The sequence below is a fragment of the Pieris brassicae genome, chromosome 4 (genome assembly GCF_905147105.1).
Source record: "Pieris brassicae chromosome 4, ilPieBrab1.1, whole genome shotgun sequence".
NCBI lineage: Eukaryota > Metazoa > Arthropoda > Insecta > Lepidoptera > Pieridae > Pieris > Pieris brassicae.
In genome coordinates this window covers 288,960-311,600 of record NC_059668.1, presented here as the reverse complement: position 1 = coordinate 311,600, position 22,641 = coordinate 288,960, and the positions used below count along the sequence as shown (strand labels likewise).

General features: G+C 37.1%; 1 protein-coding gene across 3 annotated transcripts; it reads left to right on the top strand.

Annotated features, from left to right (window-relative positions):
* Positions 1-6,076: 6,076 nt before the first annotated feature.
* Positions 6,077-22,241, top strand: LOC123709101 (cadherin-23-like). Of its 3 annotated transcripts, none has more exons than XM_045660231.1 (34): positions 6,077-6,319; positions 7,725-7,802; positions 8,335-8,493; positions 8,620-8,728; positions 8,801-8,948; positions 9,596-9,832; positions 9,949-10,147; positions 10,335-10,627; positions 10,710-10,883; positions 11,791-11,984; positions 12,070-12,187; positions 12,440-12,541; positions 13,053-13,222; positions 13,470-13,645; positions 13,736-13,910; positions 14,001-14,190; positions 14,260-14,401; positions 15,059-15,250; positions 15,557-15,678; positions 16,117-16,350; positions 16,419-16,544; positions 16,671-16,791; positions 16,886-16,983; positions 17,051-17,183; positions 17,269-17,373; positions 17,552-17,721; positions 17,801-17,899; positions 17,979-18,171; positions 18,326-18,435; positions 18,566-18,723; positions 18,803-19,009; positions 19,641-19,805; positions 20,990-21,086; positions 21,176-22,241. In XM_045660231.1, exons 1-34 carry the CDS (start codon positions 6,253-6,255, stop codon positions 21,266-21,268), a joined length of 5,154 nt encoding a protein of 1,717 aa, XP_045516187.1. In that variant the 5' UTR covers positions 6,077-6,252; the 3' UTR covers positions 21,269-22,241. The 3 variants fall into 3 exon arrangements, 2 of the variants coding, with proteins under 2 accessions (XP_045516187.1, XP_045516186.1); XM_045660230.1 differs by having other exon boundaries at positions 17,048-17,183; XR_006753680.1 differs by lacking the exons at positions 19,641-19,805; positions 20,990-21,086; positions 21,176-22,241 and having other exon boundaries at positions 17,048-17,183; positions 18,583-18,723; positions 18,803-18,943.
* Positions 22,242-22,641: the final 400 nt, after the last annotated feature.

The following is a 22,641-nucleotide window of genomic DNA, read 5'->3' as shown; positions in this document are numbered from 1 at the left end:
ACATAGAATAACATTTTTTTATTTATTGAATTTTGTATATTTAGGGATTAATAATCATGAAATTAAGCTATATTTTTATCTTCTAGGTACTCATTAACGCTATAATAACATTTACGTATAAGAAGTTTTTTTAGTTTGTTTGTAAATATATGTATATTTTTTTCATTTCTTAGTGTCTCCGGTAGTTTATTATAAATTTTGATTGACATGACTAGTGGGCTTGATGCATGTATTTGTAATCGGGAAGATGGTAGGTTTAGGCGTTTTTTTGTGTCGAAGTGTATATCTTGTCTGTATGTCTTCGCGTGTGGTGTAAAATTCTTTGTGCGTATGGGCAACCCACGCGACCCACGAAAAAGCCAAAATGTTAAGTTAAACAGTCTTGCGACCCCGTCACTGTAAAATTATATTTTTTTTAACACAAAACTATAATTATTTATTCTTTTAATAAACGAATCTTTTGTTTCTATTTATTATTTTCAACAGACTGCGACCCCTATTTAAAACGAACTTAGGGGTGGGGAGGTGCCAAAGATCGCGACCCCAGCTAACTATGACCTTAATAGTAAGGAAGACGAAAAAAATTTCCAAATCAAAACGTCTAATATTCAAGCACTTCGTACTAAATTTAATGACTTAGTATCTCAATTAAATTTTGAGCAAATGAAGCATAATCCTCAATTCACTCCTTCTTTTCACACATGGGAGTCCTTTGAGGACCTGTACGCAACCATACAGGGTAAGCTACAGGAAATTAAAAGTACTACAGTTGAGGAGAAATAAGATCATCCAAAATTAAAATTGTCTCCAATTAAATTACCACAATTTAATGGCGACCCAAAAAATTGGACTTCATTCTACGAAGCCTATAACCATTTAGTGCACAAACATAGGAAAATTTCAAATTCCGAAAAGTTGTTCTACCTGTGGGGGCAACTAACAGGGAAGGCCCTTACTGTGATCGCCGGCATAAACTCAACGCCAAATAATTATGATTTAATTTATTCTACTTTAATTGACAAATATCAAGACATACGGTCACTTGGCTTTTATTATTTGGGTAATATTTTTAATTTTAAAACACTAACAACGTCGTCTACAGACGGTTCAAATAGTTTTCTTGATAATTATGTTACATCACCCGCAGCTTTTGAAAAACTAGAAATACCTAATAAATTGGATTTTTTGTTTTTATTTTTGGCCGCAGCGTGAGTCATTGCTAGTCGATAGTACTCAGCATGTCGCATCTGGCTCCTTAGACGAACCTAATAACATTCACGCGCCGCTTCATTCCAGAATGAAGCGAATACTTTGATATCACAACCGTAAACTGTTTTACTTGGTACTGCCCGCGTATGTACTTTTGATACGCGTTGTAACCCGCATATTTTACGTTGTCTTATAGTCAACGGCTCTCAAAATCATTATATAACAACTGAGTCTTGTACAAAGTTACTATTAAATTACAATAAGTTTTCCTAAGCAATGTATGTGAACCGGTTTGGTGGCTGTTCGAATGATATAATAAGGACAACGAATATAGTTTCGTTACTGATTATTTACCCACTTCTAAGGTTGATAGATCGAAGTTGGAACATTTGTTTAACGTACCGCTCGCCGATGATATATTTCATGAACGCGGTCAGGTTGATATATTGATATATTGAGGCACATATTGAGTAAACCCACAACGAAAGTCATAACAAATCATTGACCGAAAATTTTCTAGCGTTATGTTAATTTTTACGTGTAACAATAGTTTTAGATTTGCCGCCAATTCACAAAAAACAAATGACGAATGACAAATGAATGCAATATACTACATTAGGTTACCAAATAGCTCTACAATTGATATTCAAAAAAGTTTTCATAAGCAATGTTTCTAACTGGACAATTCTAAACATTTGCAGTGTTACCCACGTACTTACAATTATATTCATTAAAACACAGGTACTTATATATATATTAATATTTGTCGCAGTCAACTAAACAGCGCTGTTTAACTAGCGGCCTGAAAGATATACAGCCAGTTGATCTAAGGCAGATGACTTGGATCGATTACTTGCCCAGTCTGTTGACTGTTAATTTAAATTTAGTATCACTTTCTGGAACTCTCACTTCCAACAAAGATGTTTTCCAAATTTTAATGAAGAACAACAAGTACAATGGAAGCGAAAAGTGACAATAATACAGTGACAGACTCAAGCAATAAAAATTAATTTGAAAAAAATATTTTTTATTTCAGATGTTTCATCATTTTTATTTCTGCACCATCACTCTATTGTATAAACGGAGTAAGCATGCATTAGTCAGCCAGTTTATTAAATAGTTTCACAAGCGCTACGGCTGATTATTTTAAAGACCGCTAGTTAAATGACGCTGTTTAGTTAAACAGCTACGCTGTTAATTAAACGGCTTAGCTACGTGGCTGAGACATATATATATATATAAATCTTCGGGAAATACAATAACATTAATCATTTTAAGTAAAGATTAATTTATTATAGCTATGTCGTACGTTATGCTCGCTCGTGGATGTCCAATGGAAGTAATAAGACAACGCTAGCCAGTCGAATAAATAAATTGAATATGTATAGAAGACGTGCTAATTCTAAATCATATTAATGGTATTACGAAGTGAAATTCTACAGGACCGTCAGATTGATATATCGTGTTAACTTGATATCGGTAGTATTGGAATTACTTCAGTTGGGCACTTTTGTTTACACTTTTCTTCACTGATTCAATATTCACTTTAACATTTTAGTAATAGCCCCGGGTGTTTTTTTTTTTTTTTTTAGAATGGAATCTCGCTGTTGGCCTTAAGGGCCTTTACAGCTCAGCTCGGGCTGTTTTGGCGAATGGCTTATTTTCCCGCGGCTAGCGCAAGGGCGTCTCCTGTGAGACTCGAACCTCGGCTTGGGCCGTCGCGGGGTGGTCAATCGCCTGAAGGGCAGGACGGAAGCTCACTGGAGTGAGCGAAGTGCGAAGTAAAGGTCCTCGCCTACCCCGGTGAAGGCGGTTTTTTACCCTAATCTGTGATTGGCTATTTTTATTATTTTTGGCCGCGCTGGCGGCTTTTAATTTATCGTTTGCTACGGTAATTGGATCATCCGGATCCGTTAGTATGTGTCGGTCAATCCTACGAGCCTTTTTTGTCGGGAAGGGGTAATAGTTGATGCTATTACGCACCAGCGGATTGGGATGGTGTTTAGCCTTGTCAAAGTAGCGTGTGGACGCCAACTTCATCCATTGGGCTATGGTAGGGAGCTCCAGGTCGTGGTGGAGATCGACGATTCTCATGAATCGCGACTGAATCACCTGTAGCCGGTGAATATAGAAGGGGGCACAATGTGCAAAGACTACGCTAGCGTATGTCATGCACGGTCGGATGCAGGCCTTGTACAGGGTGACCTTGTATCTGAGAGACATGTGACTCCTTTTATTTAGGAGGAAATGAAGGCGAGAGAGGACAAAATGGGCCTTCTTGCGAACGGCGGCTATGTGCTTTCGGAAAGACATGCCGCTATCGAGCGTGAGCCCCGGGTGTGCCAGTGCAGCTTGTTTTTATATCCTTTTCCCTACTTCGACACGATCCTCTCCGGGATGACTATGACGTCAGTTCCGTATAAGCACAGAGTAAGTAAACTGAACAACTGTGACACATGCGCTCTTACCTTAATAGCATGATTATATTTCTTTAACTAAAATTAACAGGGTTTGTATGATTAAAAAGCTAACAATCGTTTGGCGAGGTCTGTTTTGATAGGAAACTTAATAGAAAATATTTTTGTGTCCCAGTAATTATTTTACAACTCTTTCCAGTTGTAAAATAATTACTAGTTAGTAAATTAATAAGGAATGGAAGGCTCTTGGCATTTATTCTCAGCTTCGGCAGATAGCTAGAATTCCCTTACATAACAGTAACACAGCAGGCGTATAGAAAATAACATTACAATAGTTCCTCCGATTAAGATGACAGCATTTAGAGAAACGAAGCGATCTAACATGAAGCCCAAACTTTGTGCAAGATCTGAAATTAAAATATATATAGTAAACGAGACATCATAAAACCTTGCTTTTTAACAATTACCGAAATGATAAACTATTATATTAATGAAGATATTTTATAAATATATGTAGTTGCATTACAAATAAATAATATAAATAATATAATAAACGACACATGAAGTGTAAAACGTTCTTAAAATAAAGTTAAAACCATAGGTTTGTATATTTAAAGCATTTCTACTAGTCGTTTTAGTAAATAACTGTTTTTACATGCAAGATGTAGGATACAAGTCGACGAAATAAGATGCGATGCTACAAATGGCAGTTATTTGTGCCAATGAGAATAATATTATACTTGCTTGCTCGCAAATATATAAGTACTACAAAAGGCGTATTAAAAAAATCTTCTTCAAGCACCTTAAAGACATAGCTTACTCCAGCAATTAAAACAGAGCCTATGAAAATCTGGCGTCGCAAGGTCCAATAGATCGATAAAATAAACTTGCAAGACGACCGCAATCAATAGTTTCTTCAGATGGATTTCAGTGCAGGGTGCCTAAAATGTCCAACTACTCACGTGTTTTGTAAAGGAATATGACTTAACATTTATTGTTAAGAGCACGAAAAGCACGACTGAGCGTTTTTCAAGGCAATTTTTGCCGCGCACCACCGCTATGTGGAACCAGCTGCCCACTGAAGTATTTCCGAACCAATTCGACTTAGGGTCCTTCAAGAAAAGAGCGTACAAATTCTTAAAAGGCCTGCAACGCACTCGCGAGTCCTCTGGCATTGAGAGTGTCCATGGGCGGCGGTATCACTTAACATCAGGTGAGCCTCCTGCCCGTTTGCCCCCTATTTTGTAAAAGAAACGTATTAGGCTAGCAATATCTCTAGTAGTAGTAGGTGTAGTCACATCTGAAGTTCGCGTGAGATGAATCGGATAATCGCGTTTCGCGGAACTAAAATTTAGTAAACGGCAATTTTTTTTTATATTTAGGTTTTTGTAAATCACATATTCGTATTTTTACAAGGCCCCTCGATAAAGAACCAAGGGTAGAAATTGTCAAATTTCCACTATCCTTCAATTGATTATAAGCAATAAATGATTTGCTTTCATAGCCTAATTTAAGTTTCTATATTTTTGTAAATATAGACATAACATTAATATGTTGGATTAAAACATCTTTCTGTTTTAGACAAGTACACATTGTAGGTATAAATTAGGTATTTGTTAAGCTTTTTATATTATTTTCTATAAATGTAATAGACTTTTATAATCTAAAGAAATATATTAATCTAAAAATACTTTTCGAGTTTTTTATTAATAATTTATGGGTGGTGATATTTATGGGTTTTAATTGCTTTTTTATCATATCATATTTTAGTACATAGTTGTACTACTATTGCAAGCGCAAACAGAGGTTTGTGGGTTAAAACATATATAAAAATATTTGATGTCTCTTGTCTTTTTAAATAAATATTCACTTGGTTGTCATATATCAATAGATGCCTTTAGAAATGTATGTACACCTGTAGTGTTTATAAATATTTTTTCGTAACATGCAAAAAGAAATTCCTCTTTTATAATATGAGTAGCGTGTGAGCCACACATCCATGCGAGCGACATATCCTTTTTTTAATTAAAACTGACTCCAAAAACCAAGGTTAACTTTATTCTGTAAACAGTTAACTAATTATGTTTTGTGATTCGCTTTTCTATGTTGCTCGACATGCACCTGCTAGTTAGTAGCTAGCTAGTAGTTAGTAGAAGTAACCTGTATCGATCATAGAAATGCTTACGTAAATACGTAAGTAGTACGTAACTAGAACATGTCATTTACGTACTCCTACTACTCCTTCTCAATGTCGGAAACTACACGCCCAATCACTAAACTGCACCAAAGGTAGCCCATTAAGACAATGTCCTTCTTTATCAGACATTAATACATTTAAAATCCTTTATAAAAATATATCTAGACGATAATTAATAATCGTACTGATAAACCTTTGTGAGTATTGTTAATCGATGAAAATATTTATCATTATCAAATGATCTTATCGAAAGCGACACATTATAAACGAGTGATACGTATAGTCGTTTTCAACAGGACTTCAATCGTGAAAATTAATTCAATTGTGTAAAAGGTGAATTCGAAATCAATTTCAATCATTTGTGCTATTACTTTTTTCAACCGTCTACAGCACCCTGTTCGCGGCTCACTGCTCACATGATCATAAGAGATGAATCATCTTGTAGTGCTAGCTCTAGCACTGGTGCTCCCTAATGATATCTGGGCGAATGCAAACGGTATGTATCATCCTCTCTTTGATATATATCCAAATCGAACAAACATTAACTAAATTCATGGAACTAGATTTGTATATCTAAATTTGTTATTACTAATTGTACTAAAAGCAATGTATTGCGTTGTAACAAAGCAATGGCTGCAATCCTGTTGAAGTTAAATTAAGTTAAATCGACAGTGGCGCCTTTTGCGCAGTTAGGTACTCATCATTCATTCCAATCTTTATAATGACGTCTGAAGTATGTAGAAGTAATATGTAAGTATTATGCTGTTGACATTTCATATAAGACAATTCCTCTTCATACATTTTCCAATTCAACAAATTCTAAAGTCATGTGGATCACGTAATTAGTCCACTTTCAAAAACAAAAGTTATGCAATTTATTACAAAAGCACAAAATATGACGTTAAACTTTTCTATAATAACAACCATATAATAATACCATAAATTATTTAAAATTGACTCTTGACTGCAACTGCAACTTGAGAACTCATGAAAGATGAGCAAAATTGAACGCATAATTAATCCAGTTTTTTAACTAAAAATAATCTACAAGTATATAAATAAAAATGAATCACAAAATATTATCTCAAACACGGGTAGCCCTATAAAAGGATTTTTTTATTTCGTCCTTGAACTCTAAGGAAATTGGATAAACATAAAGTAAAAAAACATATCCAGGCGAAACTAAATTGGCGGAGTTAGTTATTTCTTAGATGTTTTAACAAGAAAATTTAACATCTTATAAGTTAAATCTGGAAATCTGTAAATTTGCCAATACCCACAAAGAATTTTACACCACACTCAAAGACATACAGACAAGATACACACTTCGACATAAAAAAACGCCTAAACCTACCATCTTCCCGATTACAAATACATGCATCTAGCCCACTAGTCATGTCAATCAAAATTTGTAATAAACTACCTGAGACACTAAGAAATGAAAAAAAGATACATATATTTACAAACAAATTAAAAAAACTTCTTATACGTAAATGTTATTATAGCGTTAATGAGTACCTAGAAGATAAAAATATAGTTTAATTTCATAATAATTAATCCCTAAATATTCCAAATTAAATAAATAAAAAAATGTTCTATATAATTAATACTAACCTGAAATGTGAAATTTTATGTACTATTTTGTTACTATTAATGATGTAATATAAATTTTGTAATGTCTTCTTTTGCTGTGCCCTAACAGGGTCCATAATATTGTACCTAGCTTTAAGTCTCTTAAACATCTATTGTAACATTATGGAATGCAAATAAATATATGAATATGAATATAAATTTTCTTGTTAAAACGTCCAATAAATGTATATTAAGGAAAGAATTGAGAACTGCTTTGGTTGGATTCGAGTGCAAGATGCAAAAAAAAGATACCCTATCTCCAATTTCAGAACCAGAACGATGTGGCTACATGACTCATATCCCAAGACTGCCGAAGCCTGATGATTTACCCGATTTGGACTTTGATGGTGATTATATTTATTAATTTACAATTATTATAATAAAATAAATTAATCAGTGGCGCAACGACCTTTTTAGGTCTGGGACTCAGACTTCTGAATCTGTTTCACTATCATTTCTCAATTTAATAGGCAATTAGGTGATCAGCCTCCCGTGCCAGACACACGCCGTCAATTTTTTTGGTCTAAGACAAGCCGGTTTCCTCACGATGTTTTCCTTCACCGTTCGAGCTAATGTTAAATGCGCCCATAGCAAGAAAGTCCATTGCTACACAGCCGGTAATCGAACCTCAGAGATGAGAGTCGCAGGCTGTACCCACTAGGCCAACACTGCTTTTACAATTATAGTAATGCCAATTGATGGAGTTGCCAGCCAAAGAGTTTTTCTACGGCGTAGTACTGAAATATCTCATAAAAGATTGTTCTTTATAACATACACATAGCTGAAATAAAATAGCATATGAAACTTTCTTGTATTTTAATAATTACATAATGTGATTATTATGTATGAAACGGAGTTATAAAAGGAACAATAATGAAGGAATACCATGGAGCCAGCGTCCCCTCATCCCCGCTTTGGAGCGTGAGGACGTGTGTATGGACGCGTACTTTCCGGGCTCGGCCACTTCCGGGACACAAGTCATATACATGGATGAGGAAATAGAGGAGCCCGTACCTATAGCAAAGTTGAATTATCAAGGTGAGGAATTATACCATACCATACATAGTTATTGATAAATGTCATCGACACTCAAATAATGTAAGGTTTTAAGCATATTCATTCGCCAAATGGATTACTAGTTCGTGACCTACAATACAATTTTAGGAACCGAAACACCGGTGGTCCTGCAACCACTTGTATCTGGCTCGTTCGCAATGCTTGGACCAGAAATAAGAAAAGTGAATGAAGAATGGTTTATTTATATCACGCAAAGGTATGTGATTACATTAGGTATATATGAGTTGAGTCTGGAAGATCACCCCTAATTAATAATACTGCATTGCAGACAGGACTACGAGATTACAGCCATGCAAAACTATATGTTTGAAATCGAAGCCCTGGGACAGTCGTTGGTGGCCATCATTTCTCTGGAAGTGGTCAATATTGACGATAACGCACCAATTATACAGTTCTTCGATCCCTGTGTTATTCCCGTAAGTAATTCTTTAATTTATTTCAAGCCCTAGAAACATAAAGGTTGTAGGTGTCCATTGACTAATGGGGGCAAGAAACGACATCATTTCTTACAGTAAGGCTTTAACTGTAGTAGATATATCGTAGGTTTCTTAAGCGGATTTCACTGGCATAGGTGGACCTTGCTGCAATAAATTTATTATATTAGAACCAGCACATGCTACGTATATATTGTTAAGTTATTTATTATTTACTTTTGACGTTTAATTTCGACTAAAGTCAAGACAATGTAGGCTACATTGTAGCTGAATCAATGGCCGACAATAGCAACCCGAATCTGTGACAATCAAGTCCAATGAGACTGTGTTGTACCTGTTACACGAACGCACCCGAAAAAACAATTTATCATAAAACTGATACAGATATCTGAGGCCCAGGCCTACAAAGGTTGCAGTGACAATGATTATCATATCATTTATAAAATTACTATTAAACGACTATCAAATAGCCGTTAGCATTATAGGCAAACATTCTATTAGTATTCATTGTTTTTGATTTGACTTTAGCGTTTTTGATTAATAAGCCCAGTGGCATTGTTCAATAATATAACATGCAGTTGACAGTAACACATGTTCACTTGTGACAATGATTTATTAAATTGTTATAGGAGATGAGTGATATAGGTCTCACCAATTGCGTGTACGACGTGACAGACGATGATGGACGGATCAGTACTACACAAATGACGTTTAAAATCAGCAGCGACCGAAATGACGATGACATGTTTCATATCGTCGGAGGGAACATATCACCTGACTGGAAGAAAATGACCATGACCATAGGCCTAAACGTTTCGCTCAATTATGAACTCAACGCGCTTCATATCTTCAGAGTTACGGCTTTGGTAAGTTACGAAACGTGCAATTTTTAAACTTTTTAATACACCAGGAGAATAAAAATACATAGTATACCTCCATTCCTACCGCCAAATGTAATGTAATAAAGATGTTTTGCACGTAGGACTCTCTGCCTAATGAGCACCAGATAACTATGATGGTGCAAGTAGAGAACGTGGAGCACCGGGTGCCTCGCTGGGTGGAGATATTCGCGGTGCAGCAGTTCGATGAAAAAACTGCTCAGAGTTTCAATGTTATGGCCATCGACGGAGACACCGGCATCAACAGGCCCATATTCTACAAAATCGAGACTAATCCTGAAGGTCAGTCATACTTCATATTCCTACCCCGTGGGTCGTTTTTGCCATGGTTCAATGGAGACCTTTTTTCCAATATTAACAACATGGGGACTTTATTGGTAATTACGCAAACTACCGTCAAGTAAAAGTTAAAAATTAAAAAAACATCTTAAAAAAGAAAATAACTTTCTCTCTAACATATTATTTGCAGATGCTGAGTTTTTTAAAATAGTTACTATAGACGGAGGCTACAATGGCGCTACATTAGAAGTGAAACCGATTGATCGAGACGCAATTCAGAGAGAACTCTTCCCAATATCAATCACGGCTTATAAGAGCAATAACGAATCACTATCGAGCACGGCCAGCGTCGTCATAATCATTAACGATGTCAACGATAGTCCTCCCAAGCCTCTGCAAACGGAATACTCCGTCAGCATAATGGAAGAAACCGCGCAGACGATTATCTTCGATGAAGAGATTGGTTTTCATGATAAGGATTTGGTGTGTAAAATTATTTAACTAACTAAAAAGACGAGGACAAAAAAAACGCCACCAATTTATTTAAACCTATATGTACCGACAGGGTCCAAATGCGCAGTATTCCGTTCATTTGGAAAGTGTAAGACCTCCAGGTGTGGAGCAAGCGTTCTTTATTGCGCCCCAGGTGGGCTACCAGCGACAGACCTTCATCCTGGGCACACAAAATCATAGCATGCTGGACTTTGAAGTACCACAATTTCAAAACATACAACTAAAGGCAAGTTCATTATTAGATCCTTACTAATGAAATTTTCGTTTTGTCGTACTGGCCACTTTGACCTCAAATATGCCTTCTTTGGTTAGGGATTAAATTTTTTAAAGCTATTTACTCCTGCTGTTATATTATAACCATGCACCCTGTCTGGCTGATATTATACCTTCTGTTTAGTCAGCATTACCCACCGAGAGGTGAAACGATACTTAAAATATGAAATTAGTTCGGTATCCTTCGTCGCGGACACACATTTGTTGGCTTCATTTAAATATTCTATAAATTCTTATAATCAAATAAAAGTTCAATTGTATCCTGAACTCTGCTTTCTTTTTAAAAAAAAACTCAATTACTGGGACACTTCTAACAGTGCTATATTCATGCACTATAATTTTCTTAAATCTGGCCAGACGGCATATGTCTATTGTCAGCAACTGCAAAACCATGATGGAAAAGATAGCTGCTAAACAATCAAGGCTGGTCAATCGCTCTAGGCCACTACTGGTTCACCGCAAGTCCATACGCTGCGCAATAGATTCTACCAAATTAGAATAGCCGTAATTGGAATGTCTAAGACATCCAACGTACTCCCCGCATCTTTGTCCAACAGATTACCATTTTTTTTTGGAAATGTGGCTAGTTATCCAAGAAGTTTCTTCAAACTTCTTTGATGGGACACCGCCTCCAAAGATTATATTGATTCTCGACCACATTGGTTTCTTAATAAAAGGGATCATCGAACTACCTATAAGATGGCAAATGTGCATAGATAGTTACGTACACCACACACATACACATACTTTGATTAACTAAATAAATTATATTTAATAAAAAATCTACTTTTTGCTCCTCCCATAAAAACCGCCAATTTCATTTGTAAGGACCACATATAAAGTGATATCGTCGCTCGCAGGTGGTCGCGACGAACCTAGACCGGCCTGACCTCACCGGAGAGGCGACTGTGAACATCACACTTATTAACTGGAATGATGAGAAGCCCATTTTTGAGCAAACTGTGCAAGAGGTTCAATTCGATGAAACTGAAGGAACCGGCTTCTATGTCGGCACAGTAAAGGCTCACGACAGGGACGTTCACGACCGAGTAGAGTAAGTGCTCGACGAAAGTGTCTCGCAATCGTAAAAACACATACTGACATGAAGTTCACATAAGTGATAATATAAAACATTTCAGGCACTCGCTCCTCGGCAACGCTCAGAGCTACCTCCACATCGATAAAGACACAGGCCAGGTGCATGTGACGGCAGATGGCGCCTTTGATTATCAGAGACAAAACGAAATCTTCGTTCAGGTAATTTGTTTTTACGATTTCAAGTTTCATTTTTCACTTATAACTAAGTGCTATTTTAAAGAAATGAAATACATTCGCTTCAGTTGCCCCGTTTTTCGTATAGTTTGTCACGGTTTTTCAATACAGTTAAAAGGTATATACCTATAGAAAAACGCTCGCTTCGCATCGCTTTAACTGTATTATTAAGCCTATTTTCTACTAAAAGACTCGAAATGTCAGACAGTTTAATTTTAATAATATAATCTAAATTAGGTTCGAGCTATGGACACTCTGGGGGAGCCCTACAACACGGAGACGGCGCAGCTCGTCATCAAACTGAACGATATCAACAATACCCCCCCTCGGCTCACACTGGTTAGTTATATTCAAACTTATTAACAAAAATTAAAATTACTAATCATTACGGATACAACATCGATTATGCTAATTTCGAATTCATCCGTGGATAATAAATTTAAAGTTTATAGTGATAAAGTTAATTAATAATTTTAAAAAAATGTGATTTAAGTGTACAGAAAATTGGCGTCTTAAAAAAAATCTAGTATTACTTAACAGAACCTCATATAATTATATCTGTAAAATACCATCCGTATCACTTCAACGTCCTTCGTTCCACAGCTGATTTAATTTATGGCAATTTATGCGCACCACCACAATATGGAACCTGCTGCCCACTGAAGTATTTCCGAATCGATTTCACTAAGGGAAAGATCGTACCAATTGTTAAAAGGCCGGTCAGCGCCAAATATCTGTAATAATTACAAGAGTAGAAGCTTTTCTAATTGGCGAGATTCTTTGAATTCTGACTAGACATATAGGAATAACTGTTAGACGGTTATAAAGGCGAACTTATTTATATGTTTAGCCCCGACGAAGCCCAGAGGTGGAAGAAAACGTGGTCGCTGGCACCGTAGTAACGCGAGACATCCGCGCTGAGGATGCAGACTCCACGGCCGACCTGCTTTACCACATCCAATGGGACGCTTCCTACGCGACCAAGCAAGGCCGACATGTGGACGCCTCGCACTACAAGGAGTAATTATAATAGTCTTGATCCTGCTTTCTTCAACTAAAAAACTGTTTCATGACATCAACATTTTATTGGTTCGCTTTGTGTCTTTGCGAGTAGTTTAGGTTAGAACACAAGTTACACAGAAATAAAAATGTTGTCAATTTTAAAGATATTTATCATGGTATTTTCTGATTCCAACGGCGTTATATTTTTTTGTTTTTGTGCCAAACAATATTTGAGAATCGTTTATAACAAAGCCAACCGCTCTAGGGTTGTAACCATCGAAACGAGTTATCCTGACGGGCATCACCGCTCCGCTGTGGGCACGTTGCTAGTGAGGGAAATCAGGGAGGGCATCACTATCGACTACGAGGAGTTCGACATGCTGTACCTGAGTGTCAGGGTCGAAGATAGGAACACCGTGATTGGAGATCCCTACGATGAAGGTCTTGCTCTTTATTCTTTCAGTCTTGCAAGATTAATAACGTAAAATAGGCAAAAAATATAATTAATTTATAAAATAATAACCTTCGCAGCATTATTTGTGGTGGTAATAATTGACTTGAACGACAACGCGCCAGTTTGGGATGAGAACACATTGTCACAGCATTTTACCGTCAGAGAACGTTCCAGTTCCGACGTTGTAATCGGCTCCGTGTTAGCTACGGACATCGACGGACCTCTTTATAATCAAGTGCGGTATACCTTACGGTGAGACCGAGTAAAAACTTGGCATGAATAAAAAATTAACCAAAATCCGTTTAAACTGACAAGAAAATAGGCTTTGATGAATAATTACAGACCACGTGGAGATACGCCGAAGAATCTAGTAAAAATTGACCTGAGGACGGGACAGTTGACAGTAGACGACGACAACGCCATAGATGCGGACGAGCCTCGATTCAACCTTTATTACACGGTCGTTGCCAGCGACTGCTGTCTGCTCGACGACTGCCCGCCCGATCGCAATTGCCATAATGAGGGAAAGGAGGTGATTAATATCTTTTATTGTTACTATCATATAATTGATATATATATTTAATAACACGAATGTTTTTAGATAGCGATTGCGATTATAGATACAAACAACAAACCACCGATGCCGGACACGTCGAAATTTAACATTACTGTAGAAATTTACGAGAATGCACAGAACGGCACTGACGTTGTTTTACTTGCAGCTATAGACCTGGATAGAGATGGTGAGTTTCTTTGTTTCTTTCCTTGTTATATAGGTATATACAACAATAAATGTTAAAACTCGGAACAAACGCAGGCTACAATTTCCGCGTCCATGACTATCTAAAGTTGGTAATTCTTTCTTGGTTAAAGGGAATTAGGGAATAAATTTAGGAAATATATTTAAGAAAAACTGTGTAAAAAGGCTTACTATAAAGTTAACGATTATCCAGTTGATAAAAGGGCCTGGGCCTAGTGCTGGACAGGCTGCTTCTAATTAAACTGCGATAATTTTTTCTTAAATAAGTGTCGTTTACCATAGTCATTTTGTATGATGATTTGCTATTTTAAAAAAGTACCGAGAGTTTTTACACGGACTTATTCTCTCGGCCTACACCCTCTGTCTTCTTTGCCGATGAGTAGGGATGTCTATCGATTCAAATTTAATGACGTGGAATCATTGATACCTAATATTCCATAATAAACATATGTTTTTTTTATATAACTTGATTTATTTTGGATTTTATAGAACGTGTTATCGGCCCAATATTTTCTTTCAACCAAATTAATTTACCAGCAAAATGTTCTAATCCAGCTGCTTCCCGAAAAGTACAAGTAAAGTGTTTAAATATTTTCCTCTTTTTTTAATGTAGAAAAACGAACTCCGGGTTTTCTTTCAGATATATACAATACAGTTCGGTACCAGATCCAGTACGCGGTAAATAGTCGACTGCGCGACTTCTTCGCTGTAGACCTGGACACAGGCCGTGTGTACGTGCACTACACTACCAACGATGTCCTCGATCGTGACGGAGATGAACCCCAACATCAAATATTCTTTACACTTATAGACAACTTCTATTCTGTCGGAGGTACCTACAGTAAAAGTTTTTCCGACTACGACTTATTTAGTCTACTTTGGAGTTACAATTGCAAGTTATGTTGTCATACATGTTGGATCATATAGCACTAGACAATTTTTGGATTTAAATACTAATAATGCTTACCATAACAAATCATCAACGCCAAATAGAAGCCAAGTTCAATATCACAAATATTATACATAGAATAGGATAAAAGAAATCAAACCTCCCTAGTTGATCTAAATCATTGGTTAATTAATAATATTAGTTTAATGCTTATGATCTCTTAAGATAATTAAAAAAAAAAAATTTCAGACGGTAACAGAAACCAGGAACAACTCGAGGTGCTAGTCATTCTTTTAGATGAGAACGACAACGCACCGGAGCTACCCGACAAGAAGGAGTTCGGTTGGGATATCAGTGAAGCTGTTCAGAAGGTAAATGTTTTCATAATTGCTTGAAAGGCATGAAATTAGCCTTTTCAATAAAACGCGGATGATATTTTATCATGCAATGACTCCTAAGATTACAAAGGCTCCTTTCAAAGAAACTATCCTAAACTGAAAATAACGAAGAATTTATGTAGTGCCAAAAAGCGGAAACTTATTCCTCTACAAGAGCTTTATTCAAATGTTTCATTTTGCACAAAATTTAAATACATATACGCACACACACATTTACTCATCGTATAGGTCGTATTTAACACAAGGAACCGCGGGAAACAGATACTTTTAAAATAAAAAATAGTCTATAAGAAGATGTATCTTCTTTTTATTGAGGTATGTATCAGTTTAGTACATGTGTAGAACATTGTATACCAACCATGTATCAAAAAACTAATCTCTCCACATAAGTGATAAGTATTATATTTCTAGGGTGACAAACTTTCTCCCTTAATAAACGCTCCGGACCGTGACGCACCGAACACACCAAACTCCAAAGTGGGCTACGACCTCATCAACGTCACTCTCACCTCGAGAGATCTCTCTTTGCCCACACTCTTTGAAATGGTTACCTCCTGGAACGAAGAACTCCAGAACAATATCGGCGAGCTACGCACTACCATCGATATGAAAGGCTTTTGGGGGACCTATGCAGTCGGTATAAGGGTGAGCTTTTCAGTACCTGTTGAACTTAGCGTCTAGAACACTTTTTTTAATAAATATAAGCATTTTAGGCGTTCGACCACGGTGATCCTCAGCAGATTTCAGAGGAGATCTACTCTCTGGTGATTAATCCTTACAACTTCCACGATCCTGTGTTCGTGTTTCCACGAAGCGGCTCCACCGTTCGACTAGCAAGGGTAGGTAAGTTTTTTAACTATTTAGATTTAACTAATAAAATTTTACAATTTTTTTTTTGCACTATATTTCTTGTCAATATTATTTGTGTACAATAATGAAGTTTCAAAGAAAATTATCACAAACAGGAACGAGCCGACTTGAACGTTGTTTTGGTGACTGTGAGTGGAAATGACTTACAACGCCTCGAAGCGACCGACGAAGATGGGCTTGACGCCGGGACGGTCACGTTTCAAATTGTAGGCGACGGTGAGTTTCGGAATAAGGTTCATAGTTATATAGTTCAAGGAATACAAACTCTCAGTTTTATGAAATAAATTAATCCGTAATTTACTTGTTCCAGATAGTGCCGCAGAATACTTTCATGTTGTTAACGATCGTTACAACCAAGGTATACTCATGTTGAAAAAAATGTTCACTGAAACCGTCAAGGAGTTTCAGGTAAGATTTCCATCAGTTAATTATTTGACTGCACTAAGTCTGTACAGTAATGCACTGTGTACGGCAGGTTACAATCCGCGCTACCGACGGTGGAACCGCACCGGGGCCGCGTTGGTCTGAAAGCTCGTTCCGGGTTGCTTTCGTCCCTACACGGGGCACCCCACTATTCACCCAACTCACTGAAACTGTCAATTTTGTTGGTGAGTTATAATTTTAGTTGGTCAAATAGTTGGTAATATTCCAATATCATTATAATATGACTAAAACTATATTCTTTTAAAACAGAGGAGGTCGGAGGTCTTTCCGAGAGGCGTGAACTCAGTCGCGCCGAGGATCCGAAGAACTACTTGTGCGAGGACGATTGTCACATTATTGTGTACAAAATATTGGGTTAGTCGTATGTCGTCATTGAGTTAGGACATAATATGCAATTGTCAAATCTCGACACTAGGTGAAAAATTTAGTTTTCAACTGATTCCCAAAACTACATCTGTAACGTGAACCAGAAAACTGTATATTTGTCTAAGATTCCAAATATCTCTGTCTTCAAAATGAGATTCCTTAACAGATGGAAACGACCTGGGGCACTTTGGCTTGGACAGCGCTGACAATGTCTTATACGTCGTGAAAGAGTTAAACCGCACCGCAGCTATGAGTCACACGTTGCGGATCGCCGCAAGTAATGCCGACACCGCAACGACGCCTTCTCCAGAGTCTATTCTGACTGTTACTGTAAACGTATGTACTCCTCGATAGTAGGTAATTGATAATATAAATTAAGTAAAATTTAATATTCATATGATCTTAACTATTAAAGGTGAGAGAAGCAAATCCCCGGCCATACTTCGATCGGGAAGTGTACACCGCAGGTATTTCCGTTTTGGACACTATTAACAGGAATCTCTTGACTGTCTCCGTAAGTATCTACCGCTTAATACGCTTTGCGTAACGTTTTATAAGTTGCAAAGAAGCTGTTTTCACCTTTTCCTTAATAGGCTCGGCACTCGGACGAATCAGAAATAACGTACTCTATTGACGAGGCATCCATGTCGGCGGATCCGAGCCTGTCGACCGTCAAGGATTCCGCTTTTCTTCTGAACGAGCGCACTGGCGTTCTCACTCTGGCTTTTCAGCCCACGTCCAGCATGCATGGCATGTTCGAGTTCAACGTGATAGCTATGGACCCCGGTACGTGTCACCCTTACGGAAACTACAATAATTACTACCAACCAGAACTACGTCCTTACGGTTTTGACTTCCTTAGTTCCTACAAAATATTTATGATATGTCATAGTCTGTTATTATTGTATTTAAAATATTATACTTATATTGTAATGTGCAGCCGGAGCGACGGACACAGTGGAAGTAAAAGTCTACTTGATATCATCACAGAACCGAGTATTCTTCATGTTTGTCAACACATTGGAGCAAATAGAAAGCAAGATTGACTTTGTAAGTATTTGCATATGTTCAGAGGAGACTGTATACTAGTTGTTTTCATAAAAGCCATACATTTTTTTAAAAACCAATATTATGCATAAAGCATTCAAGATGCAAATTGTTCAGTATTCTCTTGTTTTAGATCGCGTCAACTTTCAGCTCGGGCTTTTCCATGACATGCAACGTGGATCAGGTGGTACCCGCAAGTGACGAACAGGGCGTGGCCCGCTCTGACGTCACGGAGGTGAGGGCCCACTTCGTGCGCGACCACGTGCCCGTCGGCGTCGAAGAAATCGAGAAGTAACCAACCGTTTGAAACGGTCGTTTGATCGGCGTACGTCGGCGGATCCTTAAACCATATTGTCTGAACTTTTTACAGTTTGCGAAGTGACACAGCGTTGCTGGGTGCCATCCAGCGCACGTTGAGCACGGAGCTGCTAGCGTTACTAGACTTGGTGACAGGCGACAGTCCCAGTCTCGGCGGCAACTCCAATGCCGCGCTGCTGTATGCGGTGGCAGGACTAGCCGCTCTCCTTGCGTTCATGTGCATCGTGCTGCTCGTTACTTTTATAGTTAGGACCAGAACGTAAGGAGTGCCTTCCGTACTTAATGCCATATGTTTAAAAATTTACCTAATTTAGACCTGGATATAATAAACAACAAATTTGCAACTTAAACATTTAAAGATACTATTTCAGTAGAAATTTACAGACCCAATTACAGGCTGTTACAGTTTTACGCTAAATGGTTACGTGTTTCGTTCGTGAAGGACCCTTCAAGAATAGAGCGTACCAATTTTTGAAAGCCCGGCAACGCACTCGCGAGCCCTCTGGCATTGAGAGTGTCCATGGGCGGCGGTATCACTTAACATCAGGTGAGCGTCCTGCCCGTTTGCCCCCTATTCTATAAAAAAAACAGAAACTTGAATGAGCTGGTCACTAAAGACATACACACACTATAAATATATGTTATACTCAAGTAATCTTTATGAGTAATCATAACAATCAAATACAGTATATACAATTTGTTTAACCTTAGGTAGGAAAATTTAACAAGTATGAGTTTCTGCCCGGCAGTATTTCCACGCTGTCTTGCGATACTTATTCGTTGAGCGAGTAAAACATCAGCTCTGGTGGTCACCAGTACTACTAACTACCAGGCGCCAGGCGAGAAAAACGGCCTGCACTAATAATAATTATTGTTCTCGTTGTGATTAGACTACACCGTCAGCTGCAAGCATTGTCGATGACGAAGTACGGGTCGCAAGACTCTGGTTTGAATCGCGCGGGTCTGGCAGCGCCCGGCACCAACAAACACGCAGCCGAGGGCTCCAACCCTATCTGGAACGAGGCAATGAAGGCACCAGACTTCGACGCGTTAAGGTTAGTGCAACTAGATATGATTATGAGGCAGTCGATCATAGAATGCAACTTGGATGGCGGCCTTTCAGAAGGCGTTTGACAAAGTTAACCATGAGATCCTTATTCGGAAGCTTTCAGATTGTGGTAAACATGGCAGCTTATTGAGATGGATTACTAGTAAAGTAACATTAAAAATCGCACACAAATTGTCGCAATTAATGGCTATCTCTTTGAAGCTATATTATCACTGGACACATGATGGTGTTTAAATAATTTAATGAAATTAAACGTCAATACATGTCAGTATCATATACAACTAAGGCCGATACAATCGAATTTTCTTATCACATTAAAAACTTATCATATTTTGTACGTATATATTCTAGAAGAGACCTCGGGGTAATTTTAGATCAAAAACTGAATTTCAGTCAGCATAAGGCGAATAAAATGCTAGGTTTTGCATTAAGGTCCACTTCATCCTTTACTAACGTTCAAAGTACAGTTTCTCTTTACAAAACAATTGTCCGTATTTTAGAGTATGCTACTGAAATGTGGTCACCACATTAAATGCACGTAAATTGACTGTTCAAATATGTTTCCTTAGAAAGTTCGCAATCGTCTATTGCATACGTACGAGGTGCGTTTGGTCTATTTCAGTTAGTTACTCTAAAACTCCGTGACTTTAAATTCATTGATATAGTTGATTTGTTGAAAATATTTAACTTTAATTCTTATACTAACCTTCTTTCGAAATGTTCCCCTCTTTGTAATCCTAGAGTTAGGTACTAGAACTAAGAGTCTTCTATACGTACCTTAGGCTTGATTATTTGCTACTTTTAATCCAGTCCAGTCCAGTCCAGTGAAAAGACTATCTCGCTCTTACTACTTGATTACTTACATTGATGAAAATATTGATATATTTTACCAAATTACAGTAACTATGTTAACTTGTAAGAGCATGTCTTAATGAGGTTTAAGTTTTAATTTAGTTTTTGTTTTTATGTTGTGGTTTCTTGTTTAAATTTGTCCCTGGCTAACTTGCTTGTGTTCTAATATAATTGATTAGTACATGTGAAAAATTTGTGATGTCACAATTTTCTTGTATAATTTGATGCGTACATATGCGAACTTATTAAGACATAATTATTGAACGAAGCGATTCAAGAGACAAAAATAATTTATTCATAATAAACTCCCAACTCTAGCGAGGATTCCGACGACTCTGACCTGATAGGGATCGAAGATCTACCGCAGTTCCGCACCGACAGCATCCCAGTCAACGCTCTCGGCTTTGGAGAAGAGGTACAGAGGGCACGTTCTAATTATTTAATCAGTATTACCTATTTAAAATTTCGTTATATTTAATAATGCGTTGTATAAATTCTTTTCAGACTGGACGGAAATTGGCGACACACGATAACAACTTTGCTTTTAACCCGACACCTTTCAGTCCAGAATTCGCCTCCGCACCGATCAGACGATAGGGAACTTTTACATTGTTTTTATACCATTACCAAAGGAAATCATTTTATAATAATAATCTTTAATTTACTCCATATACAACGCATTCTGAAATACTTCCTTGATAATTTAGAAGGGTTCAACGATCTTAAACGATTTGAATTCAACGTGACAAACTGTATGGTCGAAAAAAAAATGCGGTTGTAATTGAAATAACAACTTGTATGAAATAAAAATACGATGCATAGTTTTTATTGACAAATTTACATGCAACGTTGCCGTTTTGTGTTACGCTGTTGTGCGAAAAGATAGGAAATCATCTCTCCCTCTGTATTACATTTTAACCTCTCAAGCCTCAGTCCCGTGGGTTTGGGGTTTTGTACACTTATAATACAATTACAATTTATAGAAAGCCTCGAACGGCGAACCCAACCAACTAAACCTACAAACTAACTGAAATCTTAAAAAGCTATAATACTCTAAGATTGAAATAACAGCTATTTTATACTACTTGTATATATTGTTTAGTTCTTATTTGAAATTACCCCTTAAACCGATTGTAGAACAAAAACTTCAGGGGTTTTTATTAAATTTAATCGATATTTAGGGGTATTAAACGTTGATCCTAGGGAATGTAACTACTTTTTGTGTGCAAACTCGTCTGGTGCAACGTATGGTTTTAACAATGTTTAATAACGTAGATTGACCCAATATAAAAAAAAAAACAATTATTCTGAATTTCTTATGATTTAAATAAAATTGAACTTAGCGATAATACATTATATGTCTCAGTCGTTGGTATCCTTTTAACCCCACCGCCAATGAGCGACGAAACCGTTTTTGTCTGTCGAGTGTCACTACATTTGCAATTGTGTTAAATTTTTCAACAAATTTTACCACAATTTATTAGTATGGGGGTACACGGGGTTTATAGTTATTTACATATTCATTTTACTTTTACGAAATGTTCATAAAATAAATCGTAAAAAATTTGAAGGAAATTGTTTGATTGTATAGCACCCCTTATAGAAATCTATAGAAATGCTATTCAGAAAGCCACTGGAACATTAAATATGTAAGGATTCAAATGTCTCATGGAAAGGATAATGTGGGACAAAAGTAGCAACTGTGTGCGAACTTCGATGATCGATCAAAAGGAAGATATATATGACCAGCACATGACGCATCATGTCAACGTCGTCAATGTGTCAACGCGTTGTCATAATCCAATGAAACGCATAATCTTTTCTGTTTTACGTACTGAGTCACCAGAACCCCAATTTTTATGATCTGCTGGTAACAGAAATCAGTTTAATCTAATCTATGAAATATTCAATTCCACTAAGAAATAATTTCAATATATCAAACGTTTTTGACACAATATTTGGTCTGTGGC